Source organism: Cryptomeria japonica, chromosome 10 (genome assembly GCF_030272615.1).
Source record: "Cryptomeria japonica chromosome 10, Sugi_1.0, whole genome shotgun sequence".
Classification (NCBI taxonomy): domain Eukaryota; kingdom Viridiplantae; phylum Streptophyta; class Pinopsida; order Cupressales; family Cupressaceae; genus Cryptomeria; species Cryptomeria japonica.
In genome coordinates, this window is record NC_081414.1 from 459,551,604 (window position 1) to 459,573,045 (window position 21,442).

The window sequence follows — 21,442 nt, forward strand, 5'->3', positions numbered from 1 at the left end:
TCCGACTTATGAAGTTTGCACAATTTTTTCCGATCACCACTACATTTATAGTAGTGCAAGTGGCCGAGTTTTTCTTTAGGGAGGTATTTGGATTTCATGAGTTGCTGAGGAGTATTGTTGGTGATAGGGACAACAGGTTCATGAGTCACTTTTGGCGGGAGTTGTTTAGATTCAGTGGCACTGAGCTCACCTCGAGCAGTGGTTACCACCCCTAGACTGATGGACAGATGGAGATTGGCAATAAGTGGGTGGAGGGATACCTTCATGGGTATGATGCACCTAACTTCTTGGATTTGCTATTTTGAGATAGCCGAGTACCTAGTGACAAGGACCTATTGTAGGACAACCAGGATATGATGAGGTCCTTGAAGGAAAACATTTAGAAGGCACAAAATCAGTAGAAACAGTATGTCTATCAGCACAGGGTTGAGCGTTCATTTGAGGTTGGTGATATGGTATACCTTATGCTACAGCCTTATCAATAGTCCACTCTCAGGAAGAGTGGAGCAGATAAATTTAAGCCATGTCATTATGGACTGTTGAGGATCATCAAGCGTATTGGTGAGGTGGCTTATGAGTTAGAGTTGCCTACGGAGAGTCGGATACATAATGTCTTCCACGTGTCTTGCCTCAAGAAGGCGATTGGGCACAATGTTGTTCCTTGAATATTGTTACCACCCCTTGATGAGGGGGTGAAATTGATTCTTGTCCTTGAGGTCATTATTGTAAACCGAGAGAGGAGGTTGAGGAGGTTTATTAGGGAGTATCTGGTGAAATGGAAGGATCTGCCAGTAGAGGATGTGACATGGGAGAGTGAGCAAATTTTACAGCATCCGGAGTTGAGGTTGCTTGAGGACAAGCAATTTGGGGGAGGATGGATTGTAATGTCCCCTTCCTAAGGTAGATGACTTCTAGTAGGGTTAGTGTATTGACAGGGGTTCCCGTAGGCAAATGCAGTGGATAGGGGACCCATTTAGAGGAGGTAGGTGTCTTTGGAGAGGTCTATATATATTTTATTGTATAAATTTGTTTGTTAAGGCTGTAATCTACTATGTTTACCCAGTTTTCCGGGATGGGGATGGCAGGGGACGAGGGTACGCATTTCCGGGACAATGTTTGCCAATTTTGGGAACGACTAGGGGACAACAAAGGGGACGACTATATAATAGTAGGTAAAATTAAAATATATAGGAAAATTTAAAATATTCATATGAAAACATGGATAAAACATGCACATATCCATTATAGAACCATAACATCTAAGAATTAGTAGAGTTCTTATGGCAAATTTGTATTAAATTGAGAGTCAAAGTCAAATTGCTTATAGGATTCATCATCAAAATTCATTGTCTATATGCAGAATTTATGGGGATGTCCCCTAGGAGTCCCTTGTCCCCGATACGTCTCCGGGACGGGGATGACTGAAAAAAAAAATCTACCTTGGGTCAGCTCTATTATGATGCAACATTCTTATCGGGTGTATATATATTGCATTTATATTTGTTTTATTCATTCCATTTTCATTTATTCGCCCATACATGGTGACTAAAAGCAGCGACTAGGGTAGTTTTGATGCTGCATCTAGGGTTTATGAATTTGTGACTAGGGTTTAAAGCTTGGGGCATGACAAATAGGTTCATCTATTGACATTTGAAATAAGTCATCGTTCTCTAATTTAGTCACTTTTATTCTGCAAACGAGTACACAAGGGATTGTGAAACAATTCATATCAAAAAAATATTTATTGCAACCTTTTTTTTGTTGGAATTTTGAAAACGATGATACCATGTTGAAGCAAAAATTCCACTCTAATGCGATGTTGAATTTTGCAACACAAGCCTGCAAGATCAAACAACAAACTAGAACACCTTCCACAAACGAGAGTTGTAAGAAAAATATGCCATATTCCTCCAAAGAAAAGATTATACGATTAATTTACAAAAGATTATAGGATTAATTTACAATGCATAATGATGTGCTTATAGAGAGAGCACAAGGATGCCCTAAACTAAATTTAGGAGAATTAAAGAAAAAGCATGAGGAGCTAAATAAAGCTCAATTATAGCTAAACTAAAGTTAAGCTAATATTAGCCTAATTAAAATAAAAACTAAAAATCACCTAAGTTTAGCTTAAGTGAATAGAGTAATTGAAGGACCTAATTAATTAATAATTAGATAAATGTCCTAATTACTCCCAACATTTTTTTTCAAAATGGGCTGAAAATTAGGGCTGTTAAAGTTTGAGATACGTGCAAGTCTTGACTAAATCTGCGATCCGAGGCTACAAAATTACTGATCTTGAATCAGATTTGGATATGTGAGTCCTTGCTAACATTTTAGTCTCAACACTATTTTGATTCTTTTCACATTCAATTTGCTTTGTGTTCTCTCATTCAGCCATACTGTCCTACCCATATTGTCTTGACGATGATAACCCTCATTAGGAACTTTTGATCTCATAGGAACTCTACTTGCCAATGAATTTCACTTGGCTACATCACCTTTCCATACCCAGTGATGATCAATTTTTCCTTATCTTAACTCTATGTAATTTCATTGACAATGATGAGTGATGTTGACCAAATCGAAATGAGAGTTTTTGGGATCATAGCCATCTTTGTTAGCTTCTTCATCGTCATTTCCGAATGAGTGAGAGATGATTTGCTCTGCTCTGCACCTACAGTAGACACAATTTTCTTAATGGATTCTAAAAGTTATGTTGTGATGAAGCTTTGTCAAAAGAAGAATCATTGCAAGTAATGGCCTTGAAGGCTTAAGAAGAGGAGATCCACCAGTTGCGTATGTCAAAGCTTAGAGTCTTTGATATGTTGTACAAGGGTTTCTTCTATCCATCTTGACTTCAGCCACAAACACTTCTCCATAAGCTCTCAAGCCAAGAGGGAGGCCAATGTGTTGACAATTTGCCCCCATGGAAGTATCTTGTTGCCCTACCTCCTTAATTTATGCAGGTCTGATATGTTGCAATCTTTTTACATTATAGTGTTTGTTGTCTTGCATGTTGACACATTGCCATCCCTATTGTCCTACTCATAGAAACCGGACTCGCCTAAACTTGGTGAGTCCGAGTCCGAGTCATGCTCGCCGAGTCTCTGGGACTCGGACTTAGACTCGTCCGAGTCTGGCGAGCAACTCGCCGAGTTGGCGAGTTTGGCTCAAACTCGCCAAACTTGGCGAGTCCCGAGCCCCAAACTCGGCTACTAGCTGGGTTAGTAAAATGACAAAAAAAATACATTTTAAATTTTTTTTTTTAAATGTATGGTATTGTCTTTGTTCACTACAACCTTCGCCTGAGAATGAGAAAAATTAGGGTTACAACATGTCAGCCAATAGAAAAATAACACCTGACACCTTTATTAAATAATAAGTTTTTTTGGCTGCCCCTCGATCCCACCTTGGGGGCGCTGCCCCCAAACCCTCGTCGAAAAATATGGGGGGAAACTACGTCGATAGAAGTAGGGAAAATTTAAGCTCCGAGTCTAACACTAATTGGATCGACCAGGTAGATATAGAGGCTGAGATTGTAGCCATGGCAGAGGAGGAGCGGAGAGCACGAGCACATACAGGAGATTCAGAGGCAGATAGTGACACGGATGTTCCTGATGTTGGTGAGCATGGCATGGTGTCACGGGGAGCGGCTATGGCTGTCGAATCATCCAAGACCTACCTTAGACGCCTTCGTAGGGGGCTGGGGCCGGAGGGTGCAGGCTCCTCTGAGCCATAGGCTTGTAGTTGTATTTACCTTTGGTATTTGTATGAAACATTTGATGACGATCATATGATGACATGGATTTTTTATTCCATGAGTTTTGTAATATTGTATACATTTGACAATATTTATATATCTATGTTTGTTATTTCCTTCAGCTACAATTTGCGTTTATGCTTATGTGATTGATGTATACTTGTGTATGTAATCAAATGAGCCGAGTTTGATGATGTTATTGTGTCTTTAAGGTGTATTCAATAAAAGGGTGCCTGAAACAAGTTTTAAATCTTTAAAAATTTTTAAGTTTCTTGAGTTTTTCACTTTCCCGAGTCCAGCCGAGTCTGGAGCTGAGTCTGACGCCAAGTCCGAGTCGGCCTTGCCGAGTCCGAGCTGAGTCCGAGTCCCGTTTCTTTGGTCCTACTTTAGTCCCTGGCTTATATTGTTTGGTTCATGCAGTGGAGTTCATGAATTTTGAGGGAGTTAGTGTTAAATGGGTCTTTATTGGGATTTTACTTTCATGTACATAGGTGAAGTGCCTTCGGGAGAAATTGCTGGATAAGAACACTTTTAATGCAGGAAAATGAATATTTTCAAACATGATAGTAATTAATTATTGATGATCTTTCTGATTGGATTTTCTTCAGCATATGCTAGATTTAGAATTTCCAAATGCTGCTTTCTTGTTTGGTGTTTGTAGGACTACATGTGCAAGCTTGCCTAAGCACTCATCTTCAGTTTTCATCATTTTGGAATTTTGTTGGTTTTCCTCAGTTCTGTATAAAAGGGAAAGAACCTCATAAGCTAGTTGTCTCAGATTTTTCACTGTTTCAGCATGTCAGAGAAGAAACTTTTACTTGTGATAATTTTTTTACCTCTTCGTTTTAAGTGATGTGAAGGTCTAAATGTATTTATAGAATTCTTTGGAAGAAATGTTTCTTTGCAGGTGTGTCAGAAGATGCTGTATCCGGGCATATTCAGTTGCTGATTCCAGGAGAAACAGCTTGCTTTGCATGTGCTCCACCCCTGGTACTTACATAACATCAATGTCTTATAAATTGTCTTGTAGGTGCTAAGGAGTTGTTTAATTTTTAAAAATGACTTCTCAGCCATTGGCCCTTTGATAGATGATATTGGGTTATTGTATTTTAGTTATAACTATATGAGTCCTTTCAATTTTCAAATAAAAATGTCGAAAGACCTTTATTGGTATGGTTGACTGTTAGAAGTATTACGTTTTCACAGCTCATTATAATTGCATACAACTTTTTGGATAAAATTCTGTAGAGAGTTTTACATAAATGTTTTGTATCATACTTGGCAATCTATAGTTTAAAAACTTGTGATTTGCCAAGGCCCAAACTCAGCAGACCCAATTTCGATTTGGACTTGTACTTTGGCACAAACTCCATAAAACTTGACAATTTAAAAAAATTATACTTCATGCAAAATACAGATACACAACATATCAAATAGGTATACTGAACATTGAGGAATTGCTTTTTGTTATATTGAAATAAAAAACGTACAATAAAACAAATAATAAATACGAAGAAAACAATCAATAAATACGATATGTAATATGTTGATTGAAAATCATAATAAAAAATTTCAATTCCATTCAAGTTACGTTGATTTACAATTTTTGGCTCACTGTATACATCTTAGTAATGGTTTGGACCCTACTTCAATTCCATTCAAGTTACAATAATTTACAATTTTTTGATCCCTGTATACATTTTAGTGATGGTTTGGACCCTACTTCTCATGGTACAGCTGCAGCTGCGGCTGCACCCTTGAACTAGAAGATGATGATACCTCCTCAAGCTGAACATCATTATCTGCCATGATGCGATCCATCAGTGTGCATGCTACTGCTGCTGTACTCTCCTCTGCTTGCTTCTCAGATCAGCAACTGAATTTTCAGTAAACATTGGCTCTCATCTGTTCTAATCCAATTGGTATATACATCAATGTCATACAAATCACTCAGTTTTTGACTAGCTGCTTCTTTCAACATTTTTGTGCAAGAGTGAAGGTTGTATTGCATGAAGATAATGCTATTTAGGTGCTTTTGTGTCAACTTGTGCTTGTTCATGTGAATGACATCAAACAAGCTCGAGTTGTGCTCACATCTAGCAGCTCTTCCAGGTTGGGACAAAAATCAAAGGATGAGCTTTTGAAGATATGGATTTTTATCTGGCCCCAATCTTCCCACCAAGCATCTGCATAAAGACATGCAAAAGTTTGTAAGTGATAATTGTGCACATCAAATGTTTGAAATTTTGAAGTGGTGACTGAGTTTTTTTTGTTACTTGGTGCTTGGGTGGTTCTCCCTTGGATGAATAGTAGCAAATAATAGAGCCTCCCATTAGCTTGCTTGTACATTTACAACTTGTTAATAATCTGGTTCTGAATATTCAACCTCAGGTAACATCATCATTGTGACCCTCTCTCCATTAGCCTTTTTTGCAAAGTGAGGAAGTTAATCGCAAATTGTGATGCACCTGCACACACAAGCTCTTTTCTGTTCACGTGATCTCTCATCAATCGAAGTACCCAAGGGTGGTTGTAGATGTATTCCTTGATGTTGACATCTTCCACTACAGTTTCACCAAATCAAGTTTGCTTATGTCCTCCAAGAGAAGATCAAGGAAATGCGCCATGTTGGGGGTTTCAAAAAGTGTTGGTTGGCTCCGTTGAAATAGTCTCGTGACTACCACATATGTTGCTGCAGTGTTTGTTACATTTTGCACCACATTTTAAATCCCCATGTTTAAACACAAGCTCTTACCACTTTAGACTCGATTTCTTTGCATTTTTTACTTTGTTTCAGGCATAAGGACCTGAAGAACACCATCTTCGCATTTAAAGTCTCTAGAAAGTTGAGAGTGTCAATTCCTTCCAACTGTCCATGTCATTGTCGACGTTGCTCTTCCACAATTGTGTTTTCATTTGCTAATGCTTTTTGGAGAAAAGAACTAGTTATGTCATGTAGAGTAGGTGTGCTATACCATATAAAAACAATGTTGTTTAAACGCTTTTGAGTCAATTTGTTGTGCTTCTTGGCGTGAATGGCTTCAAATGTGCTGTTATTGTGCCCACACTTAAAAGCATAGTTGGACTACTCGCCCAAAACTCGGCGAGAAGTTAAAAACTCGCGAGTTTTTCGTAAGGGCAAGTTTTTATGACTTTCACTCACCCAAAGACTCGCCGAGTTTTTGCCAAAAACTCGGCGAGTCCGTGTTAAAAATCGGCCGCCTATGCATAAAGGGGAAAAACGACAGAATAGGGTTTTTTTTTCATCATTTTGTGTCTTGTATTTTGCTGAGAAGGGGAAAACACACTCCAACACACTTGCAAACTGATTTCCATTGATTCTTGCCAATTGCAAGCGGATTTCAAGTGGATTTGAGGTTGTTTTTGAAGAAAAGTCAAATTCCCAGGTAGGTTTTCTGATTTGTTTTCTATGTTTTTCTAAAACATTTTATTTATTTTTTGTTGCATCTAGATGCATAGAATATCATTCCTAAGTAGTAAAAAATGATTTAGAGTCATTGGAACAAGATTTAACACTATTTTTGACAAGTTTTGTTGAATTTTTCACTATTTTTTTGAAGAATCTCTAGTTTTTCAAAAAAAACAAACCCTAGTTTTTAATTTTTTAATTTTTTTTAATTTTGAATGATGTCTAAAATTATTTAAACTAGTAGAGATGGTTTGTTAAATTGTTTAACTAAAATATTAAGTTTTTCTTTTCACTTTGTAACAGTTAACCATTAATTCAGTATGACGAATTCAGGGTATGATTGGCCATTAGAACCATGCCCATCTGGATATATAGGCACCCATCTTACAGGTGCTAGAGATAGGGCTTGTAGGTATGCCTATGAAGAACCGGACCCTGGGTCGGTGATTTGGATTAAATGTGAAAAAGTATTTCATGGAGGCATAAACCTTAAATAGCACTTCAGGGCATAGTGGGCTCTTGTTGTGGCCCACATATAGCAGCACCACCTCGGCCACCACTTCTGCTTCTTCTAGTAGAGTACCTACTGCATCACCATCATGGACACAATCTATAAGTAGTTATTTTGTGTCCAGGAACACACCTGGAGCACAACCATCATTATAGGCCATTGGATGGAATAGGTAGGCACATGAGAAAATAGACATTGCATGTGCTGATTTTTGGTACTTCAACAACATCCCATTCAATGTGGCAGACAATCCTCATTGGCTAAATTTGGTTACCGCAATGACAGTTGCAGGAAAAGGGTACGTGGCCCCTTCTCGCAAGGATTTGGGTGGGAGGTTAGTAAATAGTGCACTTGATTTCATTTTTAATTGTTTTTCTTGTTTATTAAATCAAAATTGTGTACTTAGACCTAATTTCACTTTGTTCTTTAGGTTGCTCATAGATGTAGTTGATAGGGCAAAAGAAGTGGTGGAGGACCAAAGAAAAGAATGGAGAAGATATGGCTGCACCATTCTTTCCGATAGGTGGATAGAGGGCAAAAACCACACCATTATTAATTTTTGGACAATGTGGTGCTCTTGAATCGGTTGATGCCTCTAATAAGGTGAAAATGCAGAAACATTGGCTGAAATGTTGGAGCACATTTTCATGGAGGTGGGCGTAGAGAATGTGGTGCAAATAATCATAGATAATGCAGCAACATATGTGGCAGCAGGTAGAATCTTCCAAGATAGGCACCCCACTCTTTTTTGGACACCTTGTGCAGTGCATGTCCTTGACCTTCATTTGGAGGACATAAGAAAACTTGATTGGGTGACTCTAGTTGTGGAAGATGCAAGGAGGATCACAAAATGTATTTACAATCACCCTTGGGTTCTACATTTGATGAGAGAGCACACTCAAGGGAGAGATTTGGTGAGATCTAGATTCACAAGGTTTGCAACGATTTTTTTGACGTTGCAAAGCATTCTTGGTGCATTGACTTCTTTGAAACAAATGTTTGTGAGTCAAGCATGGCTAGACTCACCTTATTCAAAGAAGCCTGAAGGAGAGCTTGTCACATGCATAGTCTTCGACAACTATTTTGCACAAAAGGTTGCAGAGATTGTAAATGTAACTTCAAAACTTGAATTTTTAATTATTCTTGATTCAAGTATCTCATTATTAATTTGTAACTTCATTAACTAGTCTTTTTGTAATTTGTATTTTTCAATAGTAGGTGTTTGAGCCCTTGGTTAGAGTTTTGCGCTTGGTAGATGGGGATCAAACCCCAATGGGGTATATTTATGAGGCCATGGATAGGGCCAAGGAGTCTATAAAAAAATATTACAAGGGAGATAGACTCAAATTTGATCCCATCTGAGAAATTATTGATAAGAGGTGGAACAATCAGCTCCACCAACCCATTCATGCAACAGGGTACTTCCTCAACCCCCATCAAAAGTTCGGGGATTCTTACTCAGATCCTAATGGAGAGGTCATGGAGGGTCTCACTACATCCATCCAGAGGATGATACCCGAGGTTGAGGTGAGAGACCTCATTGTGGCCAAACTCCAAAATTATAAGGAAGCAAGGGGTAAGCTATTCTCTTTAGAGTTGGCAAGGAGAGGAAGAGCCACTCAAACCCCAGGTATAACATTTGCCATTTGGATTTTGGGGTCTAAAGTAATTGATAAATTGATAAAATATGTTTTCGCTTTTCTCTTTGCTTTTTGACTTTTCAATATTTTATTTTGCAAATGCTTGGTGGCAAAGTTGGGGTGGAAACACCCCAAATCTAAAAAACTTTGCCCTCAAAATCTTATGTTAGCCTTGTAGTTCATCCAATTGTGAGCGCAATTGGAGCTTGTTTGAGGCCATCCACATGAAGAGGAGCAATTTAGCTCAAAAACGCCTTAATGACCTTGTCTTTGTGCAATATAATCTTCGGTTGCACATAAGGAAGGTAGGGGAAGCAACAGATGGTCCAATTGATTTGGATGATATAGATCCTTATAGTGTCTGGACATCACAGGAGCAGCCTCCATTGTTTACAGAGGATGACGCCAATGATTTGGAGAGGCGGGCTATGGAGGAGGAGGGGGGTGGATTTGCTTTCACATTGGATGACATTGAGGAGGATGAGGAGTCATTGCTAGTGCCAGGAGAAGCTAGAGGTAGAGCTACATCCAGGATGGAGGACGAGCCATAGATTGAGTCAGACATATCGAGCGAGGAGGCATAGTCACGCCTACTGCAGACTTCTAGGACTAGACCCTCTAGTTCTACCTCTCCCTTAGTTTTTACTAGAGGTGGGAAGAGGAAGATGTAATTGTAATGATGTATTTACTTTTAGTTTTACAAAAACTATTTCCTATTTTGCTTCTAGCCATCAGCATTCCTCATGAGGATGCGATTTTGTACCCACTTTGTGTTTAAATATATCTAGATTCGGCTTGTTTCTTTTGTGTTCTCATTTATTGACTCATGGGATGCATTTTCTCATTGAATTTTGCAAAAAAAAAAACATTTCTAATTAAATTTAAGCATTTTTTTAAGTTCCCGAGTTTTTTGCCGAGTACTGGTCGAGTTTTTCCCGAGTTTTTTTTTCAAACCTTGGTGAGTTTTTGGTTTTGGCAAGTAGTTCAACTATGCTTAAAAGCATTATAGGGTTGGGAAGAAATGTGGATGAGGAGTTTTTGAAGATTAGATATTTTTGCACCATAATCCTTACACCAAAAATAAAAAAGTTCAAAATTTACAAATTTGTAAGCATTTTTGGACCATCATCCTTACACCACAAATCTACAAGTTCAAAATTTATAAATTTGTAAGCAACTGAGTAAATTGAGAAATAAAGTAAAATTTAAACTTGTTCCTTCACCTCTATGCATTCAAAGAAGAATGAATTTGCATCCACATAATATATTACGTGGATGCAAATTAATTCTTCTTTGAATGCATAGAGGTGAAGGAAACAACTTTCCTTCCATGGCCTTGTAGACTTTTATCTCATCTAAAATTTTGTCTAAAGTCTTCTTTAGTGATCATTCTCTCTATGCATGTGTTGGGGCCATCAATGACCTTCTCATCAACATGGAAGATATCAGAGTAAAAAACTTTGGGTTCAAGTAGTATAGCAGAATGAATGTGTTGGTGGAGTTGTTTGTTCCACCTTCAACCATAATGCACCAAATGGGTCTATTTTTTTTGTTTGATCCATAAAAGTGTCGTGTTGCCTACTTGGATTGTCAATAGCCTCATATAGAAAACCCATGGGGATTTTATCCTCATATACCAACTCCAGAAACCTCATCAAGGGTTTGACACAAAAAAGAAAACAATATATAAAATAAAAATTTGATTTTTAATGAAAAAAATGAGTAAACTCATCAAAATTTATTAATGCATGTCTAATTGAGAATTGTTGTAGTTACCTTCAGGATCTTGTCTATATTTTTGGAACAAAATCATCAAAAAATTCCTTATTACCCTATCCCTTGACTTTCTTCGAGTAATGAGAGTCCTCATAGTAGTGCTTGCAAACATTGGTTTAAGATATAATAGGGAGGCTGCAATAATCTTCAAAGTGATGCAATTGTTGGCAAACTTTGTAATACCTTTTTGCACGATTCATTGCTATCGGTGTGCTTTCTCATTAGATTAAGCATCCAAGGTTAGTTATAGATGTATTGTCATGTTTCTTGCATTCTCCACTATGGTTTTGATAGTTGAAAGTATTACTAAAATGTAATTGGTAAAATCTGAATGTATTTACAAAGAGCAAAAACGCTCAATAAATAATGTACAAGGAATTTACAAATAGAAAGTTTCTAATTGAAACTTAGGATACAATATATTACATGATTGAGCATTAATAATTAACTAGTAACTTAGGAAAATATTATTCTAATACCCTCCCTTAATGCTCAATCTATCAATTACACCAAGTTGCCCCCTAAATTTGACAAACTTATCTGGATTGAGCGACTTGGTGAGAATGTCTGCAGTTTGATCCGTAGTTGGAACATACTGCAACTGAACTGAGCTGTCTTCAACAAGCTTTCTGATGAAGTGACAGTGAGTTTCCACGTGTTTGGTTCGTTCATGGAAGACGGGATTCTTGGCAAGTTTGAGCACTCCCTAATTATCACAGAACAAGGGAGTTGGACCTACTTGAGATATCTACATATCCACAAGCATTCGGCGAAGCCAAACTGCCTCACATGCTGCCTTAACTGCTCCTCGATACTTTGCTTCTGTCGAGGAGAGAGCCACTGCCTGGTGCTTTTTACAAGTCCATGTGACTGCACCAGATCCCAAACTAAACACATATCCAGATGTTGATTTCCTGTCATCAATCGAACCTGCCCAATCTGAATCTGTGTAGCCATTGAGTCTAGGATCATGACTCCTAGTGTAAAGAAGTCTATAATCAGAGGTGCCCTTCACATAATGCAGCACATGCTTCGCTACTACCCAATGATCAGCCTTGGGGGCTGTCATGAAGCGTGAAATGTAGCTCATTGCAAAATTGAGATCAGGTCTAGTAGCAGTAAGATAGATGAGGCTACCCACTAGTTGCTTGAATTGTGTTTCATCTACAGGAGGAGAATCAGACTTGGCTGATAACTTCAGTCTTGTCTCCATAGGCGTGGAAGCAGGTTTACAATCCTGCATTTGAAACCTGTCAAGCAAGTTCTTGGCATACTTAGACTGAGAAATAAAAATGCTACCATCAGCCTACCAAACCTCAACACCTTAACAATAATGGAGAAGCCCCAAATCTGTCATATCAAATGCCTTGCACAGGTCCTGTTTGATTTCTGCAATCAAATGTGCTGAACTGCAAGTAGTGATCAAGTCATCCACATAGATAACAAGAAAGAGAACATCATCACCAGAGTGTTTGATATATAGATTATTGTCAGAAGGGCAACGCTGAAAACCATGAGCAACCAAGTACTGATCAATCTTGATGTACCATGCTTGAGGAGCTTGTTTGAGTCCTTATAGTGCTTTAATGAGTCTACATACTTGATGTTCTTTGTCGGCAACCTTGAAACCAGGAGGCTGTGTCATGTAGACTTCTTCCTGCAACTCACCATTGAGGAAGGCACTCTTAACATCCATCTGATGGACTTTCCATCCAAACTGAGCTGCAATAGTGAGAAGAAGACGAATTGTACTCATCTTGGCAGTAGGAGCAAAAGTCTCCTCATAATCAATGCCCTCCTGCTGTGTGAATCCTCGAGCAACCAATCTGGCCTTGTATTTATCTAAGGTACCATCCGCATGATACTTGACCTTATAAACCCATTTGCAGCTAATGGGCTTCTTCCTTGGAGGAAGATTAGAGAGAACCTAGGTGTTGTTCTTCAGAAGGCTCTGGTATTCTACATTCATTGCTTGTTCCCTCTTTGGAATCCCTTTTGCCTCTGTAGAGGTCCGAGGCTCATAAATACAATGAATGTTGGCCATGAGAGCAAAGTTAACTGTATTTTGCTGCTTGCCCTTATTTTTAGAAGATCTACCCTTAATGAGCTCATCAAGACGAAGATCACTAATGGATTCAGTCCAAAGAGTAGAAGTGCCAACATCAGATATAGGAGGAATAACTGGAATTGGAGGTGGAACAGGTACAGGTGGAAGATTAGCATCATCCAGAGGAAATTCAGGTAGTGCATCAGCAAATTCAGAATTTGCATCATCCCTCCCGTTAGGTGAGCCAAATGGAAGACGAACACCCAAATAAGAAGCCTTCAAAGGCTGATACTCAAAATTCTGCTCAGACAAGGAAAGCTGAAATGGTCCTCGTTCTTCATCAAAGACAACATCACGACTGAAGATAAGACGATCAGTGTCTACATCAATCAACCGGTAAGCCTTATGGTTGTCACTGTACCTTGTAAACATAAGCTTCTGACTCTTGGAATCCAACTTGGAGCGCTTGGCATGTGGAATCCATACATATACTAAAGAGCCAAAAACTTTCAGATGACTGATCGTGGGTTTGCGACCAGTCCAGGCTTCCTCAGGAGTCTTCCCCTTAACAACATGAGTGGGAGACCGATTAAGGAGATAGACTGCAGTAAACACTGCTTCTGCCCAATACTTCTTAGGAACATTTCTGTGTTCCAGTATAGACCTAGTCATTTTAGTAATGGTGCGGTTGCGACGTTCTACAACGCCGTTTTGCTGAGGAGTGTATGGTGTGGTTAACTGATGTTTTATGCCATGTGTATCATAGAAAGTGGAGAAAGCAGTAGAACAAAACTCCCCCCCCCCCCCGCCCCCCCCATTATCAGACCTAAGAGTAATAATAGATCAACTAGACTCTTTTCTAAAGGCCTTAAATTTCTGAAATATAGGAAACACATCTGATTTTTGTTTAAGAAAATACACCCACATTTTACGACTGAAATCATCAACAAAAAGCAAGAAATACCTGCACCCATTAACAAAAGGAGTATTCATTAGACCACATACATCAGCGTGGACCAACTGTAGTACCTCAGATGCTCGCCTTGAGTCACCATCCTTGAACGGTGTCCTGTGTTGCTTCCCACCGTAAGAAGCTTCACAAACTCGTTGATTCTGAGTTTGAATTTTAGGTAGGCCATGTACTAAATCTTCCCGAATAAGCTGAGTAAGATAGTGAATGTTCAAGTGACCATATCGCTGATGCCATAGACTGGTGAGAGAGAATGATTTTGTTGCGAAGGCATGCTCAAGAGAATCACCCCTATCCACAAGTCTGTAAATACCATCATCCTCAATGCCAACAGTTATAGTAGTGTATGTCGTACGATCAACAATTGAACACTTATGTGCACTGAAGATGACATCAAGCTAAAGAGAATGCCGCATAATTTGACTCACAGAGAGAATGTTCAGTTCCATGCCAGGAACGTAGTATACACTGAGGAATATGAGATTCCTCCCACCAGACTGTATCTGAACGTTGCCCTTGCCGACAACAGTATACTCTTCACCTCCAAAAATAACTGAATCAGTAGAGGGAGAAAATTCTGTAAACTAATCACGCATGTGAGTGAAATGCCGAGAAGCACCAGAATCTATATACCAAGCAGAAGATTTCACATGGTTTGCAGGTCTTTTAGCCATAAAGGCATCAAAGGAAGACTCTTTCTACTTTGTGTGCTGAGCGACATTGGCTTTAGGGTGAGACCCTCCTTGCCTCCGATGTTCAAAAGCTATCCGATTGCGACAATCCTTGATCATATGGCCATATTTGTGACAGTAGTTGCACTGAACCTTCTTCTTCGAACCATCCTGAGATTGACAGGAGCCCTTCTGCTGAGATGACTGTGATGATTGAGATTTGCCTTTATCCTTGTGAAAGGATTTGGGTGCAAATGCTTGCTCTGAGGAGGATGAAGTGGCACCGCTACCAAACTGTTGTTTCCAACGATATTGCTGTAGAAGTTTGGTGCATAACTTTGGAAATCTCAGATCAACATTCGTAGATGCAATGTTGAGTCTCTATGAAGTGCTCATAGGATTTTGGTAGACTCTTCAAAGTAATGACTACCATATCCTCTTCCTCCATTTTTCGACCAATAGCTTCGAGCTGATCTCGAATGTGCTTAGTCTTCGTGAGATGCTCTTGTAAGGACACGCGTTCATCCATCATGATGGAGAATAACTGGTTCTTCAAGAAGAATGCTCGACTTTTGTCGAATGTCTCATGCAATTCCTTCAGATGCGTCCAAATTTCTAATGCTGATTTGCCAGAAGGAATCTGAGGTATCATCCGTGACAGAGAGCTTAAGAAGCATGACAACTTCTTGATTGCGATCATCAAACTTGGCCTGATCTGCTCCGGCTGCGGAAGGACGAGATTCTTTTCCCAAAAACAGGTCATCAAGGCAGCGATGCTCGAAAATAGTCAGCATGCGTTGCTTCCAGGTGTTATAATTTTTGCCGTTAAATCGTTGACTGCCTTCCAACATCAAGTTGGTCAATGATGCCATCTTGCACGTTTACCAAAGCATGAAAAATGAAAAAAATTGAAAGGGTGTGAATCTGAAACAGAGGTAGAAGCAGGTACAAACTTCACAAAATGAAGTACTACTGGCACAAATTTCGAGTCAAATTTGTGGGCACAAAAACCAAGGCACAAAAAATGATGCACCCAAAAAAATCCGAAGGCAACCCAGTTTAGATCTCGAAAAACCCACAAAGAATCTGCAATTGAAAAAAAATTCCGACTTGAAATGAAGGGTATAAATCCTAGCTGAAAATGTAGAAACCTTAGGTTACTGTGAAAATCGCAGGTTTGAGAATCTGGATAATTTTGAAGGTTGCATAAAAAAATGCAGAACCCTAGACGCGAATCCGAGAGCCGTACACAAAGAAACAGCGGCATCGCGCGCAGAGAGAGAAGTTGTGGAAAAAGAAGTCACGCGGGAGATTTTTAATAGACACGTTGCAGGATGCAGGTCGAACAGAGAGCCTCGCGATTTTAAATTGCGTCAACACAGACTAGGGCGCAAAATATGAAGATCGTTGGAGGTTGTGTGAAGAAGAAATAGGCGTGAAAAAAATGTGTCGTGTAGCCCAAAACACACATGGAAGTCGCTAGAAATAGCAGAAAATAGGGCCACGAAAAAAAACTTTCTTGAGCAGAAACAAACACGATTTTAAATCGCGTCAAAGAACAAATTGCGGGCAGATAGGTTTAAAAATCGCATGATGAGGGCTCCGATCTGCAATAAAATGAAGCCACAAAAGAGAATGGAGTTGTGGCTAGTAGAAGAGAAACCCACGAATTGCAGGCCCAAAGAAATTTGTTTTTGTTTAGAAAAAAAAGAAATTCCTTTCGAAATTATAAAAAACGATTTTTTTCTTTCCCGCTCTGATACCATATTACAAAAATGTAATTGGTAAAATCTGAATGTATTTATAAAGAGCAAGAACGCTCAATAAATAGTGTACAAAGGATTTACAAATTGAAAGTTTCTAACTAGAAAGTTAGGATACAATATATTACATGATTGAGCATTAATAATTAACTAGTAACTTAGGAAAATATTATTCTAATAGAAAGTTTGCAGATATCCTCAATGAATAGATCAACATGATGAATGGCACAAGAGCATTAATAATCTACACACTAACCTCCGTGATCACCTCATGTAACATTTCATAGTGTCTCAGCATTTTTAACTACATTAGAGGCATCGATTGATTTCAAGAACACCAATTGATCAATTGAAGCCACAAGGAAATTAATTGTGGTGTGATTCCTGCCATCTGCCCACCTATAAGACAAAATAATGGAACCCTCTCTTTGCCAAACCCTCTTTTGTTCCTCCACCAAGAGCTTTGCTTGTATTTATAATTAAATAAATTTTTTCATGTGCAAAAGCTGGCCAACCTCCTTTGTAAAATAAATAATTGGGGGAATAAAATAAATTTATTAATGTGCAAAAGCAGGCCGACCTCCTTGGTGAAATTAAATTAAAATTATTATTTTCATATGAGGCTGTCCTCTTGGGTGAAAAGGTATGATTGGGGTATAAATAAAAGATGAAGTTGAGGTGAAAACATCAAGCAATTAACGAAATATCTTTCAGATTTAGAGAAGATTTGGAGTAGAACTAAGAGCAGATTTTCGAGCAGAGTTATGAAGCATATTGGAGAGAATAATTGAGCAGATTTAAGAAGAAGATTAGAGCTGATTTATGAAGGCTTTGTGAAGACTCTATGGGCAGATTTATGATAACCCTGTGGTGAGATGTATGAAGATCTTATGAGCAGACTTTTGAAGGATTTATGGAAGATACTAAAGGTGATTTAAGGGAGAATTGTAGCAGACCTTTCAAGGTGATTTATATGAGATTTCAAGGAAGATTTGAGCAGATTGGCTATAGTTTTTGAGGAAGACAAAGACTTTGTTGTGTTTTAGGTTGATGCCTTGTATTAGAAAGGTTGGTGCCTCCTATAAAAAGAGATTGGGGTCTCTTGTTGAGTTGGATTGGTTTCTCTAGTGGGTTGGTGCCTACAAATCATTTAAGAGGGGATTGGCATCTCCTGTGGGTTGCTGCCTATAAAGTTTGTAAGAAGATGTTTATGTAAGCAATATTTTGCCATGATTTTCTCCTGCAAGAGTTTCTACATAAATCGTGTGTTCATCTAGTGTTCCTTATTGGTAGATCTTGTATGCGTGTTATTGCCATGGATGATAAAGGTTTTGAAGTATTACAATTGTAGTTAATCAAGTTGTGAAAAAGAAAAAGTTTGTTGTTATACTGATTCTTCCCCCTCCCCAGTATAATTGAGTGCTCTTGTAAGAGTTTTATAAGACAAATATTGAGTGGATTGGTGTGAAACTTTTGGATCTGTATAATACAGCTTATGCTAATAATTCTTTAGGGGATAACATAAATAGAGGCATCATCAAACTTATCCTCAAGGATGTTGACAGATCCCAGGTAAAGAATTGGAGACTTATAACCTTGTTAAATCTCTCCTTCAAAATTTTGGCCAAGACTTTGGCTAGTGTTGGTTGAAAATTTTGTACACCTGGGAAGGTGTGCAAAATTATGGTTTCAGCCACAACATGTGAGTTTCAAACTCTCCTAATTCTAAGGGAAGGCTCCCCCTTTCCTACTATTACAAATTAACTATAACATAAAAACACTAATCTAACTTCGGTGAGACAATATCTTTTTCTCTTTTTTTTTTAAGAAAAGATTATAAAAGGAAACTGCAACTAGAGTAACAAATACACAAATATAAGAAGTTTCTAGAACTACAAATATGCTTATAAGAAAGGAATCAAAGTTTCCATGAAAGCGCAGTCTTTCGTCGCTTCCCCGGGATGGGAATATAGAAGCAAAGCTTAAAGTTTTCGCTTGTCTACTGTCCTATCTAACTTCCATAATGATTAGTATGATAACAATGTACAACTTACAACCGCTCAAAGTCTGTTGATATGGTGCACCTCTAGACTACTATAAATAAGAACAACTAAAAGCACAAAGTCTTATAACTTCTCTCTATTATGAACACTTAGCTATGATAATTTAATCCTCAATATTTGCAGCACAAAGTCTACAAGAAGTTAGATTAAAGTTCTTGTCAACAACTTCACTAGAATCTCAAGTATATGCAGAAAAGTATATCACTGTGACATAAAACACAATGGATATATGAACAAGGCTTCAACAAAAAGTCTGAAACTCAAATGTCTTCTTTATATTGCTTGAGAAACCAATTTACAAGTATAAAACACAGTCTTTTTTACTATAAATTTCTGCAGAGTTTTCTTGCTTGCTAATTAGATAAAAATTACAAAGAGCGTCATCCAATAGATATAGGAGTGGGGCTAAGATAAAAAAGTGGGAGAAGTCCAACTAATTAAGACTTTTTCCACAACTAACTAACTAACAATGACTTATTCCAAATTATAGTCCTATTGTCTTTCAACTTGTAATTTGTTTATATGTAATTACAAGTAGTGAGACTTCCTGTAATTACAATTTTTGGCATTACATTCTACAATAAAACAAAGAAATGATTTATGTGTCAGGAGACACTTCTTGTTCTAATCTATTTTTGGCCATGAAAGCTTGGAATTTGCCAGTTATTCTTGCAATTCATTAGGATTTGGACCTGCTGTATTCCTTGCAACGACAATAGTTTTGATGATGACTAAAGAATAGTCTGTATCTTATCGAGGAAAACATGGCAATTCACAAATCTATTGATTGAAGTCACTGTAAATTGCTCAGATTGAAGCTCTTGATGAAGCCTTGCCACCAACTCAGAGAGTATCACATTTTCAGGAAGCAATTCTACATCTTGACTTACCATCTTGCAAGATATTTTCTCAAAATTGGAGATAATATTCTGCTCCACTTCAGTACTCATTTCTAGAGCAGCTTTGATATCTTTAATTAGGTCCTTGACAACTAATGACCTATTTATCATAAGCTCCTCAAACTCAATATACCTTTCTCTGTTTGGTATCATAGTGTTGTTACACAGGATTTCCAACTTCACTTGATCCATTCCATGTGAAATTTTCAAATGTCTTTCTATAGATTCCAGACTTTGCTTAAAAGCTTCTAAGGTTTGGTCTAATTTCATCTTTGCTATCCTGACATTGCCTAGCACCAATAAGGATTTCCTCACCACTTGAGTACTCCGATCTGCCAGTTGATCTACCCAAGAATCAATAGCTTTTGCCTTATGAGCAACTTTTTGCAACCTGTTTGATGGATTCTTCGGAAGTGGAGGAAGTCAAGGGATCAAACTTTTCTGAAGAATTAGTGATCTTTTGGATCATTGAGATGAGTTGTGCATTTTTTTCCTTGAGCTTATCCTTCTTCGTTAGGAGCTCATCATAACTTTGAATTAATGAAGCTACTGAGTCTTGAGCATCATGCACTATTTTAGCACGTGTTTGTCTCTCTAGTTCCACTCTCGTGAACTTGTAGTTAGATAGCTGCATTTCTCCTTGCGGTTTATTAGTAGGAGGCTTGGCCACCTTTGCATACTTCATCATGTTACTATCAACAATTACTCACGAAACTGTTTTGGCTTTCTTAGTGGCCTTTGGCTTGGATTTTCTAAGCTCTACTCTTGTTTTTTCCTCTTTGGAGTGATCAAAAGCAACCATGGGGGCAAATCTAATGAGCTTGCATTTGTAACAACTGCAATTTGTGTAGAAACAGGCTCTGCTTGTACCATAGTTGTCATTCTTGGGGAAGCCTTGGTCTGAAAAGCAACAAGTGTTTGCTCGGATGACACGTCATGGATGGCTTTAGTCATAAACCTATCAAATTTTTTGGCAGAGGTATCAATCTCAGGAATTGACATACTAGAGAGGACAACATATGAAGAATTTACATCAAAAACATTCTCCAAGTTATCATGTGAAGGATCCATAGGTATATTTGCTGCTGATGATGTTACAATGGTACAGATAGACGCACTTGGCACAACAGGATTAATATGAACCGTAGAAAAAGAATCCATGTCTGTGTCTATTGGAGACATGGGCACATCCAAAGATAATTAGGGAATGGCCTTATGAGGAGAATCCGAGTTCAAAGTAGTAGGAGATTTTGGAGTATTCTCCTCATGTGGTTCATCTTCAGGGTTAGTGACTTGAATTTGCACTTGAGGCTTCTCTTAGGGATACCTCTTCTGGAGTTATAACCAAAGCCCTATTGACTCTTAGCTTGATTCTAGTACTAGAGGAAGAAGCACCCTCTTTGGATTTGACTCTCACCTCAGGCTTATGCTCAATTGGTCCCGTTGAATCATCTTTTGCCCCAACCTCAATCTTTATGGTTTTAACATTATTGCTTTTCAGCCAAGCATTGGTATTGGCAAGGATGGGCTGAAGTCTATCAAAGATTGAGGTACATTCCTTCTGCGACCATTGGACAGATGGAATAGGAGTCTCAGTGACCCTCTGTTCTATATACTCTGGATCAAGTGTTTTACCATCATCTACTGTGCCTTCTAGAATCTTGGTTAGATTTAGATCTACAATTTGCTCTAAGGTAAGCCTACTATAGTCCATCTTTCTGATGTCTTCTTCTGTATGAAGATCAACCCAGATATCCTCAAGGCGATGCACATGAGTGAAGGCTCTCTTGATCTTATCTTTTATCTCTCAAAAGTCAAAATATTTTTTTGCCTTGAACTTCTTCAACTTGATTTCCTGAAGTTCTGTCTCCGTTGCCATGGCTCTTGTTGAAGTTGTCAAGGAATATCA

The 21,442-nt window shown here is 38.3% G+C and overlaps 1 protein-coding gene across 1 annotated transcript in view; it reads left to right on the forward strand.

The window, feature by feature from the left end:
• LOC131067521 (ubiquitin-like modifier-activating enzyme 5) overlaps positions 1-21,442 on the forward strand; it is a 166,568-nt gene that overhangs the window by 46,278 nt on the left and 98,848 nt on the right. The window contains exon 8 of the mRNA XM_058002553.2: positions 4,671-4,753. Within this exon, the coding sequence (XP_057858536.2) occupies positions 4,671-4,753 (83 nt within the window). The remainder of the gene's footprint in view (positions 1-4,670; positions 4,754-21,442) is intronic.